The sequence below is a fragment of the Eleginops maclovinus genome, chromosome 1 (genome assembly GCF_036324505.1).
Source record: "Eleginops maclovinus isolate JMC-PN-2008 ecotype Puerto Natales chromosome 1, JC_Emac_rtc_rv5, whole genome shotgun sequence".
NCBI classification, from domain to species: Eukaryota; Metazoa; Chordata; class Actinopteri; order Perciformes; family Eleginopidae; genus Eleginops; species Eleginops maclovinus.
In genome coordinates, this window is record NC_086349.1 from 24,560,190 (window position 1) to 24,575,417 (window position 15,228).

The 15,228-nt window shown below is 38.5% G+C and overlaps 1 protein-coding gene across 2 annotated transcripts; it reads right to left on the reverse strand.

Moving 5' to 3' along the window:
- Positions 1-260: 260 nt before the first annotated feature.
- Positions 261-15,127, reverse strand: LOC134863577 (sodium-coupled neutral amino acid transporter 3-like). Of its 2 annotated transcripts, none has more exons than XM_063882169.1 (16): positions 15,004-15,127; positions 10,297-10,410; positions 9,715-9,799; positions 9,487-9,602; positions 7,283-7,356; positions 7,090-7,182; positions 6,910-6,991; positions 6,721-6,803; positions 6,502-6,560; positions 5,262-5,399; positions 4,924-5,003; positions 4,724-4,824; positions 4,068-4,192; positions 2,289-2,433; positions 2,061-2,164; positions 261-1,496 (listed from the first exon to the last, which is right to left on the reverse strand). In XM_063882169.1, exons 2-16 carry the CDS (start codon positions 10,335-10,337, stop codon positions 1,392-1,394), a joined length of 1,431 nt encoding a protein of 476 aa, XP_063738239.1. In that variant the 5' UTR covers positions 10,338-10,410; positions 15,004-15,127; the 3' UTR covers positions 261-1,391. The 2 variants fall into 2 exon arrangements, with proteins under 2 accessions (XP_063738239.1, XP_063738231.1); XM_063882161.1 differs by lacking the exon at positions 15,004-15,127 and adding an exon at positions 13,155-13,290.
- Positions 15,128-15,228: the final 101 nt, after the last annotated feature.

Genomic DNA, 15,228 nt, shown 5'->3' on the forward strand with positions numbered 1-15,228 from the left:
AGTATCTCCACAATACATAATATAATGAAAATATTGAATAAATTGAGTACTTGATATACTCATATACAGCCTAATTAATATTGCAAATGAAAATAAGATGTGACGGAGCGGGGTGTACTTTTAGATTGGTCTTGTCTGTGTTTTTTTAAGACGTGTCACAATGGATCCTTTGTCTTTTATCTGCAAACCAAATCTGCTTACGGGTAAAAATACATAACCTGAACCTGAACCTGAAATAAGGCAGTGGATTAAAAAGCAAGTTTGTACAAATGAGACACATATTTTATTGAAAGATATCAACATTCAAATTAATTTAAAAATGTACAGGATGAATAACAAAGTCAAAATATATTTATATGTCAATTCTTTAAAAACACCCATAGGTCATTATTCACCATACTGAACAGTCTGTGGGGCGGCTAAAACACACTTAACACTGACAATATTTCATACACACGTTTAAATGGCTTTTTTCTCCCCAAACTTATATTTTAAAAAGTGTGATACACCCTCTTTCAAAATGACACAAAAGTATAATCTCTGGATCTTTCTTTTTTTCCGGAATACATTAAAAACTGTACAAACCACCTCTGTTGATTCACGTGTGATAGTCTGAAATGGTGTGTTTTAACTTCATTGATAGCAGCTGAACATCACAAATTGTACCATTTCTGTTGTATAATTTATTAAAAGACCACCTCAGGCTCAGTTTGGGAGATGCTCACTTCTACAGCAGTCATGTTGCGTGTCAGTATAGATTAAAAACAGCACATTAGAAACATTTTAAACTCCATGTACAACTCATTATACTGCATATCTCATCTAGGTAAGAGTGGAATGGTAAGTGTGGCCCCACCCTCACTGCTCATATTTTGCTGATTTTTTGTAAAAGTTAGGGGTAATTTGGAACAGTATTTTTTACAGTCCTAAATGTAAAAGGAAACCAGCAACTGATGGATGGACAACTGAAATGTTTGTATATGCAAACATCCGGAAAAGAAATTGACACACTGTGTGGGGAAGTGTGTTGAAAGGATTTTGGCAGTGACTGAGCTATTCCAAGCTACACCCATACCCTAAAATTGGATTTCCATTTGAGTCATGCTGTTCCCATTCATCCTTTGGTTGTCTTTTGCATTTCTACACTTGCTTCCAAAACATCCTTACGGAGAAGCAGTTTTTATTCAGTCAGAACACTTTGGTTTGCATTGTCATTTACCTTCTCCATTATAATTTTTTCTGTTGTAGGAAAACTTCACATATCCTTCGTGTTGTTCAGCCAAACCTTTTTTTTTCGGTTTGGCTTTGAAACAGAGAAGTGGGGGGGGGAGTTAAATAACAGGGAGAGTTTTGGATGGCATTGTGTTCGTTTGGTTTCACCGTTGAGACGGTTAGTGGCCACCTCCGCTATTAGTCCCCCCGGACACCCAGTCGATGATGATAAACGACAAACTCATGACCATGAAGACGACTCCGAGAGCAGCAAAGACTGCGGCCTGCAGGAGGGGAAAGGGATGAATGGACATTGGCATCAACAACACTAAAACAAATTAAAATGTATGATTAATTTAACGTATCCTGGGTGCTTAATCCTAATTAAGATGCATTCAGTACACAACTAAATCAAACTACTGAAAGTAATACATACAGAAGATTCTTATCCAGTATTTTCAGACACCCCATATTCAAATTCAGGAACACTTTACTTAAAAATGAGAGGACGGGTAGGGCATTAGTCAAAACTTCATATATTTTGATCATGTAAGGGTAAGTAGCTTCTGAGAAATGGCTATAAGAGAAGTGTCAGCTACTTTAGGTATTCCTCTAAATAAAAACCCACTTATACTATTACTTTGAAAAACACCAGAAGAAATTACAGGGATCGATTATTACTTATTCGCTGTGGTAAGAATAGCCATTATTAAACAAATTACAAGAAATTGGTAAGAAAAATACATCTTGATCAATATAGAATGGAAAGATCTGGAAAATTAAATGTAAAGTAGTGGTCTGTTACTATGTTTGAAGTATCCTAGAAAGCTAAGGGAGCTGAGTTGTACCTGAATCTTGGGTCTGGACATTAAAGGCTCCTGCTCTTCAGGAATGATACGGATGTAGAAGATTCCTGGCAGTATGAAGATGAGGCTGGGAGCAGATGTGGCTCCTGCAAACAAAAAGGGAGGGTTTTTTTTAGAGATAAACACAGTCAAAAATAACAGAGTTTAGGGATGATAATAAATGATATAATCCCAGACCAGAAGGCAATTTTTTTTACTGTGCAAACCTACCAATGAGTCCAAAGATGTCGCGAATGGAGGGCACGAAGATAACCAGCAGGTTGACCACAAACAGGAGACAAAATGCAATGCCGATGTGCACCGGCCAGCTGAAAGGCTTTTCAGGGAAGAGGATCTGCAGCAAAGCCCTGCGGATCTACAGGGGGAGGGGAGGAAAAGAGGGAGAATGTCATGCCTTTCCTTAACAACCACATATGCATCAGGATTTATAAATGAAAATATATAAAAGTAGTAAATTCGTCTTGTTCTATCACAATATTGGATCGTTATAGAACTGCTGCAGCAACTACATCTCCTCCTAGCATATTAGCAGACCATTTTCCATTAAAATCGCTGCTTATTGTATACTAGTTAAGGCTAGAAGTGCAACACACTTGAAGAATACTTGGGGAATGAGTTTATTTGCTTTCTTGGGTAGATTGAGACGAAGAATTAATCATGTACCATTTGAATATGAAGCTGGAACTAGCTGCTAGTTAGCTTAGCAATTAGCCTATAAATAGCTTGCCTGGCTTTGTTAAAAAAGCTACCAGCAAACAGTGGAGAGAGTGCCAAATTCATGGCCCTTTTGTAAAACCAAAACTTGACACCTAAAACATTATCTATAAGGATATACAACAAAAAAAAAAGTTTGATTTTGTACAGAACCAGGATAGCTATTTCACAGCTAGCATTTTTAAGCTATGCTATCAGTCTATTGACAGCAGTTTCATTCTGAACGGGCAGACATAAAATAGGTTTCACTTCCCGAAATGTCAAACACTATGTCTAATCTGACATCTTAAAGGTTTGTGACTACAGTCTGTGTTTGTAATTATTTTTATTTTTTTAAGTGAAAGGATAACTTGTCATTTTTAGCATCTACTTTAAAAAATAGAAAAAGTCATGGCAGTAAACACACCATTGAGTTATAATTAGCTGGGTTCATAAGGTACACTGTGACGGACACAGAACTGAAACAGCACAGTTACAGTGTCCTTATTTAAAACTTATTCTTTCAGTCATACATCATTTTTCGGCAGCATCAGAAATGTGGTTTAGAGCTACATCAACCATTTTTCGAGAGTTTAATTCGGGAACGAATCTTCAGTCCCTGTCATGTACGACCACTAGGGGGCACCCTTTTCATATAATTGTGGTGCATGATATTTCCATGATGCGTTTGCGTTTGAGACATGAATGTATGATTATCTTATTTAAAACATAGAATTACATTTTTATCTTAAGGACTTTTTTTAAGGTCAGGTCTTTTCTTGAGAGAAACTGAATATTTTGTTGTATAAAGGCTTTCCTGTAGAGCAAGGTTATATTATATATTATTCCAAGTATTTTATATCCATAGATGTATATACAGTTTATACTGTATAGAAATTCTTTTATTTTATTAGTATTTTGTATATGGCAATTTTTTAATCTATTTTATAAAGTTCTGCAACTATCTATTACTGTTCCTGATCCGTGTATTATTTGTTAAATAATATGTCACCCAATTAAATGTCTATTTGAGTTTAAAAGCCACCGAAGTAAAACTGAAATAGTCACAATTCAGAAGTTTAAACCGTTTTGGCAGAAACATTATTTTCCAATGAACTTTAAGCAAATCAATGATTTAACTTTATAGCTTTATACTCTTTTAACCTTTCTTTTGTGTCACTTTTTGATCATCTATTTTATCTCAATCTTCTTTTGTTGCTGTGTGTTGAATTTGTGTGAAGAGAAAGGAAATCAAAACATAAATATAGTTATTATTCATGTTGACAGATATCTTACCGGGAAAAGAACGACGGGGACGGTCAGAATGACAGCCACCAACACGGCCAGACGGACGCAGAGCATCAGGACATCGAGGGCGTCCACCTGACTGTAGGTGTGTAACAGCTCTGACTCCACAGAACCTACGCACAGACACACACACATAAACACACAGAAGCTCTTTATACATGGTCTATCCCCTCATTCACAACACTGGAACACATGGGCTGTGGATACAAGTGGCTTATTCATTAAAAAATATCCCCATTTATAACTTCAGAACAAGGTGAAACTTTGACCGATAAAGCCAGCACTTTGAGGCAGCTACCAGGAAGAAATAAACTCTACTCTGATTTTAGAAAATGGAATTAGATGTAGAGGATTTAAATGAGATTACACATTTAAACAGCACTGCACACAGAGGGAAATTTAGTACAGTGCCCAAGGATCAGTGTGGGAGTTATGAACACATTACTGCATCAATAGTTTAGTAAGGTGATATAGTATATGTATATACGATTTTAAAAAGGTGCTATTATATCCAATAAATACTTAAAGTTATTTTTGATGCAAATACTTTTGTTCTTTTACTTTTTGAACACAGGAGTATTTCTATATTTATTATTTATTGCTGCTTTTACTGAAATAGGAAGCATTCTTCCACCACTGCTTACCAAAAAAAGTGAGGTAACCAAAAAGAGCCGTCAGCAGGTACATGAGGAACATGGCAAGGATGGAGATGTTAGCGACGTTCTGCATCCGTTTCTTGGTGGCGCTGGAGTAAATATAAGCAGAAAAACATACGTAGTAAATGTTTCCATGAACCTTTTACCATGTCTCTCTGTGTTCCTATAAGGTAATCATTCTGACTTACTCTCGTAGCTCGGTGTAGATCGGCAGCACCTCTGGGTGGCAGACGAAAGCAAAGGCCAGAATGGGGATGGTGTACGCTGTCTATAAGCAAGACATATCAAAGGTCAGTGAATAACCCACCAAACATAAATTCTAGAACGCATCCATGTTTTATACCAAACACTACTGTTGACATTGTACACTTTATTGCTGTTGACATAACAACCGCCAATGTTAGCCCTACTAACACATGACAGTGAATCCGATGTGCAAACCATATACAGTCTATGGTGCTAACCAAGGAGTAAATGAAAGATTCGGGGATTTAGGCGAGGGGTAATAAAAATGTCTTCCTCTGACCTGTGAGTTAATGGTAAATAGTTTGGGCTCGCAGAAGTCATCTGTCACATTTATGTGGTCGTTTACAAAAGCACTTGTCTTGTTGGGATGATGTTCATCAACCAGGGGACACGGGATGTTGAATTTCTTGTAGATAACCTGGGAGGACACACCAAAGATAAATAACTATCATAATCAGAAACAGAAACAGGGTTTTGCAAAGTAGGTTTAAACATACAAGGAATTTTCTTTGAATTATTATAAAAACTAACAAACCGACTAACTTTGTAACTAACTTTGTAACTAACTAGCTGACTGACTGAGTAAATAAGAAACTACGACAACTAACTAACTAACTAACTAAGTAAATGACTGATTGGCTAGCTTACTTAGTAACTACCTAACTCACTAACTAAGTAAGTAAATAACTAAGTAATTACCTAGCAAACTGACTGGCTAAATAACTAACTAACTTATCAACTAAATGAAAGACTAACTACATAACTAACTAACTAACTAACTAACTAACTAACTAACTAACTAACTAACTAACTAACTAACTAACTAACTAATCAACTAAATGACTACATAACTAACTAACTAACTAACTAACTAACTAACTAACTAACTAACTGACTGACTGACTAACTAACTAAATGGCTGAATGACTAAGAAACTAAATAACTCACTGACTGATTCACTACCCTAGCTAACTAATTAACTAACTGAATGTCTGACTGACTGACTAACTAACTAACTACCTACCTGACTGACTGACTGACTGACTGAGTGACCGACCGCCTGACTAGCTTACTAACTAACTAACTAACTAACTAACTAACTAACTCACTCACTCACTCACTCACTCACTCACTCACTCACTCACTCACTCACTCACTCACTCACTCACTCATTCACTCACTAACTAACTAGGTGACTAACTAAGTAACTAACTGACTTATTAACTTACTAGATAGCTAAATAAATAACTAGATCACTAACTGACTGAATGACTACCTAACTGATAACTGGCCAATAAACTAAATGCCTACTGACTGACTGACTGACTGACTCAGTGACTGACTGACTGACTGACTGACTGAATCAGTGACTGACTGACTGACTGACTGACTGACTGACTGACTGACTGACTGACTGACTGACTGACTGACTGACTGACTGAATCAGTGACTGACTGACTGTCAGGTTGTTTTGTTTGTGCATTACTTTGTTTATCTTCCTTGAATATTTGTAGACTCACCGAGATGAGGAAAAACACCATGCAGGAGAGGGAGAAGCCACTCGTGTAGCCCAGGTAACCTGTGTGCAATGATAACGATATTAAGAATTGTTTTTTTTTTCAGAAAAGCAAATTAAAGTACAGTGAATGTAAAAAAAATAAGTGAATACAAGATGTAAAATGGAAGAGGAATAAAAAGTGAAATGAAAGAGAAATGTGACGACAGAATGAGAAACATACCAAGTTGTTTCATGAGTGCTAGAGGAAGGATGATGGCAGCACTAACTATTATGATCAAGTAGTTTCCATTCATGAACCACTCTCTAAAAAAAACAACCAGACAAACAGATGAAAAAATAAAATAATCAGTACAACGTGAAACAACAAACAGGAACTATGAATGAATCAGAATATGACTCTGAAACTCACCCTGTGTTTCCGGATTGACCAAGGAGGGCTTGAATAACCAAAGGGAGCTCAGACTTGACGATGAATAGGTAGGTGGACATCGCTAAAAGGATGTGAAATCAGCCAGTAATATCTGGTTTAATACATTTGCTTGAACATATTAAACATTTAGTTTAAAGGTAGGAAATAACAAGACATTACCTCCAATGTTGTGTATTGTAATGATGCATGCTGCTGTAACTTTTCCAGGGATGCCAAAAGCTCGATTTCCAAGCTGCTCATAAGCACGGATACCTGAACCACATCAGAAATGAGTGTGATGAGTGATGACTGAAGGATCAACTAAATGGCTATGTTGGCCAAATTGTGTGTGTGTTGGGTGGCTCCAGCTTACCAACAACTCCAGCACTTTTCAACAGGAGATGAATTGAATATGAAGACAGAATGGCAATGGACACCAGCAGGCACCTGAACCACACAAGAGCAGAGACCTCTAGGTTTTGCAGATTCAAAGACTTTATTGTCATATTCACAATAGCTACAGCTGAGTTATCAGCCCCAGGCTCCTCCAACAGAATATACTTTAAACAACAGTAAAAAAGAAATCTGAAATAGTGCAAGATAAAGTCCACGAATGAGTAAACTATGTACATGTAAAATAGAACAGTTTTAATATAAACCCCTTGAAATGCACCATCTAACTGTCAGGGGTCAGTCAGGGACAACATATATATAAACAGCATATTTAGTATTTTTAAGGATGCAATTTAAGATTATTTTTCAATTAAATACTTGTCAGCATACTGAAAACCCCTTGAGATCCACTGAATCGTTTTAACTCATGTATTGATATATATATATAGTAAATAAATACATATAAATACTATACAAAGTACTTTTTAAGGCTGCGATTATTGACAAAAATCATGTAATTAAATGAATAAAAAAGAGAGACAGAAATACAGCTTTCTATTCTCTTTAGTAATTATTTAGAAACTTCTTCAGAAGCTAAATCCTAACAACTCCTTCCAGTAATGGTTGTCTTTTCGTCCCTGCCCACACAAGAGAGTTTGTCTTCCAGAGAAAGCAGCTCTCCCCCATTCTTCCCCCTCCTTCCCTCCTCCCCCCTGCCACATAGCACAGGACTGATCCAGCAGGCGTTTCTTGGATCTGATCACTACGGGCTATTTTTAAACACTTAAATCTGATTTAGGGAAGCTGCGTGTGTATGAGCCCTAATGTACATACCTGTCCAAACACAAACACATAATGACAGTCACATGACACACACACACACACACACACACACACACACACACACACACACACACACACACACACACACACACACACACACACACACACACACACACACACCGCTGTGGTTACACAAAAAGCCTTACAAGGACCCTCTACTGACTTAATCCAATCTGTATAAACTGACACAAACTTTTCGGGGAATATGAGACTTGAATCCTGATCTAAATGGATGATTATTTAAATATATAATTGTGTACAGCAACTTTCAGGCAAGAGGCATGAAGAGCTTTCCAGCGAGATAAACGCGTAGTACAAATACGATTGTTCTGCCCTCCATAAGCTTTTGGTAGCTTTGGGTTTTATATCTGCCACCTAGTGGACAGTATTATTTACAAAGTCACGCAGGTTTAGTTTCTTTTTCATTGACGAGTTGACCTCAGTTAGAAGAGCACACGGATTCAGCCACTGCCGAAATTCCTCCTCGAAGAGCTACCTTTTCACGCGTGAGCTTTGGACATTATTAGTCTGTAAGTGTCTATCATTTGTTAGTACATTCAATGCCATGTAAATAATTAGGAATATACGATGAATATTAGTTTCTACATGCTCTATGATAATGTCACTTAGCTATGCTAGCTCTCGTGGTATCATGCTACCTGCTATGTACTGTGATATTATCTTCGTGAAATTGATGTATCCTTTGTTTCTGTTTGTTTCAGTTTTACAAAAAACGAATGTCCTGTATGAATACTTGCTTGGTGAACAAAGTAAACGGAAGAAAAACCAACACTTCTTGCCTCGCTTGAGTTCATCAACTTTATTTATTAGACGACAAATTGTTAGCTAGCTGTCTAGTTCTGCAAGCTAGAGAACGCAGCACGAGGACAGCATAAAGATTTCAAATATACATAAATTAGATGTGGAGAAATCCGTATAAATGTCTCGTTGTAGGTTTGTGTTGCTTTTGTATGTCATTTTTTCCATGAAATGTCTTGTCTTCTATCTGGACCTCAGGTCTGTAATAAAGTTCTGATTCACTGATTGATAGAAGATTATTTTCTTTCTTTGTTTAAATATAAAGGAATAAAAGTATTTGATTGGCTTTAGAAAAAGTTCTGTAGTGGGTCAGGAGCAGCCTAAAAATCTTGACTCTATCATTCCAAAACTCATACCGTAACCCTTACACATAACAACACAAACACCTGAAATCAAGATACTATTACCCTCATTGGACAATTGGGAAAGATATTAGAACTTAATACTGTGCTTTGAGCAAATAAAAGGCTGGAAAAATAGACGAACAGCAAAATAAGGACTGTGTTTGTTTTGCATACTCACAGAAAAAGAATAATTCCAGTGTTGGACATCGCATAAGCCAATCCCAGAATCCCGCTGCCCATAATGGCGTTACTGAGGTTAAAGATGGACATGCCAAAAGAAGTCTTTCCCTCGAACTGCAGGAGTGGAGCAACAGAGGTAGTATTTGAACACAGAGATACAGTTTTAAAAGTCTTTATTTATCTGATTGAACTACAGCAACACAAATCGCTGAGCAGAAGCACTCACATCTGTAAATTGGTGTTCCTTCTTGACGCCCGCTTTGTGTGGGAGAAACTCGTCGTGTTCAGCCAAGCCATCCAGACCGTCAAACCTACAGCGGAAGAAAACTCATTGTTTTAAGAGAGCCACGGAAATACTCTGGCTTAAAGACACCTTGAATAATACCTCAGAGGCCCTATTATGCTTTTTGGTGTTTCCCTTTCCTGTAGTTAGTGTGCATGTAAATGGTCTGCAAAGGCTAAAATCCCCAAGTTCCCTCTGGAGGATTGGAGATCGGTCTCCTTTGTTTACTTGTTGAATATAGTGATATCACTATGTTACACTCGTGCTTCTATTGGCTAGCACTCCAAGACATTATCGTGATAGGATAAGGGTCGGGACATCTCTAAGCAGTTGACCAATCACAACAGAGCCGGCCAGCTAACCAATCAGAGCAGACTGGGGCTGCAGCACAGGCAGTATGAGAAAAATAAAGAGCTTTTGGAACACTACAGCATGGAGACATGTCACAGTAGTGGCATTTAATACAAATATGAACCTGAAAATGAGCAGAATAGGGCCCCTTTAAGATGAACTTGTTACACTTACCCATCGTCTCTGCTGTGCCCGTTCATCTTCTGAAGCTCCATGCTGGTTACTGAGGTTGGGACTTCTTCGAAGTTTGCTTCTGCTGGACTGAATGAATCCTCTTCAAAGTGTTGCCTGGATGGAGGAAAAGAGAAACAAGTGTTTTATGTTTTTGTTATACATGCATTAAACTCCTTCACATTTGAACTGAAGTTCAGAGAGTTTAATGTCAGCTTTGATTGTTTTTCCACAACAAACACGCTTCATGCCATTGATCTTGCCAACTTTCCATCCTGTGTTTACTCAGTGAAGACTGCAAGTAGCTTGTAGCTTTGCCGTTCAGGATTCAGAAATAGGAAATTCTTTATGCGTCCCACAGAGGGTAAATTTACAGTGCAAAAGGAGACAGTACAAATAAATACAAACGTCCCACATTAAATAAAGTGGAAAGCCTTCAATCCCACCCAAAAATCTAATAAATAAACATCCACGGAATGAAAAAAGCAGCAGGCGTATAAGTGGAACATATAGAAGTAATAAAGTAGGAGCCAGATACCAGTAGTACATATAAAACATATATAATTTAAAGTGACAACCAGCACCATATGCCAGATATTTATATATGTTTTACACACAAAATTATATAAATGTGTATATATGTACTTCTACTTACCTGGGCTATCATGTGTTTCAATCTTATTCCTGTCTGCCTTAACAACTATATTTCCCTACAGGAATCAATAAAGGTTAATCATATCTTATCTTAAAAATGAAATGAATATTTTGCAGTGATATTTCAAAAAGTGTTCTTCAATAAAAGCAATGTCAAAAGTCTGAGTTCGGTGAAAGTAACATCGGTTGTTGTTTTCGCCATCGTTGCAGTTGCTTAGAGGTCTCTTCCTCTCCAAACCCTTTGAATGAGGTGATTTAACCTGGTAGAAGACACTAAATACTGCTGAAATAGTGCTATTCCATGCTGTTTGGCAGAAAGCAGAAAAGTGAAATCGCCACTAACTTCTGCTCAGCTTGTTTTCCGTTAACTTGAGATCCAGACATTGAGTAGGAATTTACCGGAGGCTAAAACACAGAAGTCCTCTTCCCGCCATGACGAGTAAAATAAACCCTTAATAAACAACAAAAATCAGTGTCTCTGATGCAGTTTGTCAAGTTTGCGCCTCGTTTCTCTGATCATTTAAATCCTTCATCCTTCAAAAGCTGTGGATTTTATATTACAACAGTTTCTGCCTGGCAACAAAGGGGAATACACCATTTAAGGAGACTACATGAAAGGGACCATTACCTTGATTAACATTTGAGAACTGTCTGTCTGTCTGTCTGTCTGTCTGTCTGTCTGTCTGTCTGTCTGTCTGTCTGTCTGTCTGTCTGTCTGTCTGTCTGTCTGTCTGTCTGTCTGTCTGTCTGTCTGTCTGTCTTGAGATAGATGTAGAGATAGCTCTGGTCTATTATATAATTGATTTAGAGGTGTGTCGCGGTGGCAGACGTCAGCCTTCTTTAAATAAACTCAGCCTTTTGAAAGGTAAACATACTTGTTATTTGCACTTAAACAGATGGTAGCCACTGCACACAGGAAACACTGAATCATAATGTTGGAACACAAACAGAACATGTGGCTTATGACAGGGCAGACCTGTGTATAAAGTCTTGAGAGTCACATTACTGTAGTTCTTCCTGCAGGAGGAGAATGTAGATTTCTCTTTCGGGGACGCAGAAATCCTTGCATATATCAGGATACTTAAACCCCTCACACGAGTAGTTCACAAAATATAAAATGGGACACTTAAGTCCACTTAGAGCTTGTGTGACATGCTTTAAATAACAAATGTTGGCAGAGGACTTATGTTGCTCTAATCTGTTGTGGCCCACACAAAGCCGGCATGGATGGGAATGAGCGTAGGTCTGCTGCTGCTGCCCCGGGGTCATGGGATACTTCTCTCCTCCGTGGGTCAGACTGCCCTCAGGATTTTCACATTTGACCCCAAAAGGACACACTCACAATACATTGTGCCATTCCTTAAGAGTTTCACACAAAACCAGAGTTTCTTATAGTCCTTCGCTCATCAATGTGCAGGCCTGTGGATGCACAATAATCCTCACAGTTTGATGGCCACACAGATAAACAAAGGGTTGCTGTGTACACCGTGCTATTTCGGCTAAATACAGAATAGCCCATTACCTGCATACTTGCCTCAGGTCCTTGTGGTTACAGGAACCATCTTCTGCTACATACCCTGACTTTCCCATGGCCTGCAGCCAATACACACAAACCAGCGACAATTTAAAAAAGTCAGGGACATTTAGTCCTTTAACGCGTCCATAAATAGCCCGTTTTGAAAGTGTTAGTTGCTCCCACATTTTAAAAAGGCAGCTTTTACGAGTACCATTCTTTGCATTTTCATGTGAGAGAGATTGGGAACTTGACAAACCTGGTTAACAAGAAACATCTCTGTAACACTACTGCATTGGCCACAAGGGCAGCCTGAAAACACTCACATAGAAACTGTAAAATCCTCTGAGACAAATGTAAAATGTGTGATATTGGGCTTTATAAATACACTTTGAATGATTGATTGACATAGTTGGAAAAAAGTAGCTAACTTGAAACACTTTATTTCAAACAACCCATCCAATACCCTTGACGAACCCTATACATTATAATAATATCTCTAAATATGACCTTTATAAAACAATCTTGTCCATGACATCTTAATATAAACCCACTAGTTGTTACTGTAGCCTCCCTTCCTGGCACACCACATGGCTTTCGTCTGACGCAAGAGCAGCTCACTATTGACAGTTAGCCCTTCCCTTGTGTTCCTCAACATCCAACACATACACACATTTTATTTAAAAGAACTTACCCTGGTGGTCAAGAACAAATGTACTTTTCTTTCAAATATTGACGGAATAAATCCTGGCTCTCTGAAATGTTCAGAGTCTTCCAATGTTTATGTTTAGCCTTATGTTCCTAGGAGCTCCTCTCCAAAGCTCCTTGGTAGTGAAGAAAGGAGAGAGTGAGAGAGATTAGAGGCAGGGAGGAGTGAGCGAGAAATGGGAACACCCACACTTAACCCTTTGTTTAACCTGTTGCAGGTAAAAAGACACTGGAGGGGTCCGCTCACCAGGTGTCTGCACGGAAAAGGTGCCAATATAAGGGTTTGAACAAAAGGAAAAAGGAATGGCCTGTAGTTTTGAGAGTTGGTTTGAAGTACAAGGTTACAGGTAATCCCACTGAATTCAACAGGGTTCATACTGGCCACCATTGACCATGTCGTTACAGGGCATGCAAATACAAAAGGAGGGGCAAATGGGAGTCAGCTGAGGGGGGCTTTGTTATGGTGTGGGCGGGACAGTTGGCATCCTGCTGGAAGTCTCAGGGATGGTAATTAGCTTAGGAGATCTTTTTTTAAGATAGCCCACATGTGATTGTGCTTAGGAGTGGAAACGTTGTGTATGCTTAAAAGTTATCATGGCCTCAGTCCAAAACAAACCGTAGAAGACCTGAAGTGACATTTAAACAGGTTATATTATGCTTTGTTTGGGGTTTCCCTTTCAGGTTTTCTGAATGAAAATTGTCTGACTGAAATCCATAAAATCCCCCGCCTGATACGCCTCCCTTGGACGCCTTTGTTTACTTCCGAAACAAAGTGACATCTCGTAACACTCTTCATACTCCTATTGGCTTGCGCTCCGACGCATTGCAAGTGATCGGCTACGGGGCCGGACATCTCAAAGTGGTTGACCAATCACAACAGAGCCGGCCAGCTAACCAATAAGAGCAGATAGTGCTCTGGTTTCAGACAGAGGGTGGGACGATTAAGGGTTCCTTCTATTCTATTCTTCTAAGAGGTGCTGCAGCACAGGCAGTATAAGAAAAATAAAGAGCTTGTTGAACATTAAAGCATGGACACGTCACAGTAGAGACACCAAATATAAATATGAACCTGAACATTTGCATACAAGGGTCCCTTTAAAGTTCATTTTGCCTAAATGACGTTTTTGAAATGTCATACAATTACGAACGACATTTCTGTTGGCCGATAAGTTCAACTTCACAGAGATATGAGCTTCGTCTTTACACCCACCCACATGCTCTTTATCTCAGCATAACACAGGCACACACACACTTCTACTGGAAACATTTTTCCTCTGTGGTCATAGCAGGTTTTCGTCATACTTTTGAAAATGTGATTTGTTTCTAGGAATCTTGACATCATATTAAAAGAAGAAGCAAATGTCCACGTTTTAAACATGTCATCAGGTTCAAGGTTCTGTACAGAAGATCATGGCTGCCTCCGTCACCTCAAATGACCCCCTTAGTGATTCGGAAGATTACAGGACAAAGCATCTAACATATAATTACATACTTTTATACAAAAATGTGGTTTAAAAGGAACCTTTTGTTCTGATAAAAACTTTTATCAAATGTTACAAGTATTGGGTCTCATGATGGTCTGCGCGTCTTTAAAATCCCATGTGCTTAACAAACGGCCCGCCTGTCACCAAAAGGGCAGTATTAGTACTTAGAAATAAAAGAAACAGCGTGAAAATATTGTTATCTCTATCTCTACTGCCAATATACACAACACTGGAGGTAAAAGTACATTTTATCTCAAGTATCACACCACATGTGTGAATGGGAACTTGTCTCGTGGCTTTTGTTAGAGCAGCTGTATAATGTCAGCCTTGAGGCTTTTGTTTGGTACTCACTTCTCCAGTAGCTGTCAGACAGATGGATTGTCCTTCGTTTTCACAGAAGTAGAGTAAAGTTAAAACGTGTTGCCTGGTCCACGTCAGAATTCTGACTTTTTTTCCTCTGACAAATGCAGCTATGAGAAGAGAGAAAAAAATGGGGGGAAAAAGGAGGTAGTGATTGAGCGCGTAAAGGACATTTCCTGCCATGTCACAAGTAAACCACTCCCTGTTCCTGTAGGC

What these genes read in the sequence shown, in the direction of transcription:
- LOC134863577 (XM_063882169.1), bottom strand. Translation starts at nt 10,337, where the DNA reads ATGGAGCTTCAGAAGATGAACGGGCACAGCAGAGACGATGG. An exon ending in TACAATACACAACATTGGAG is followed by an intron (nt 6,992 to 7,089) that starts GTAATGTCTTGT and finishes ACATCCTTTTAG; the next exon opens with CGATGTCCACCTACCTATTC. An exon ending in GGTCAATCCGGAAACACAGG is followed by an intron (nt 6,804 to 6,909) that starts GTGAGTTTCAGA and finishes TGTTTTTTTTAG; the next exon opens with AGAGTGGTTCATGAATGGAA.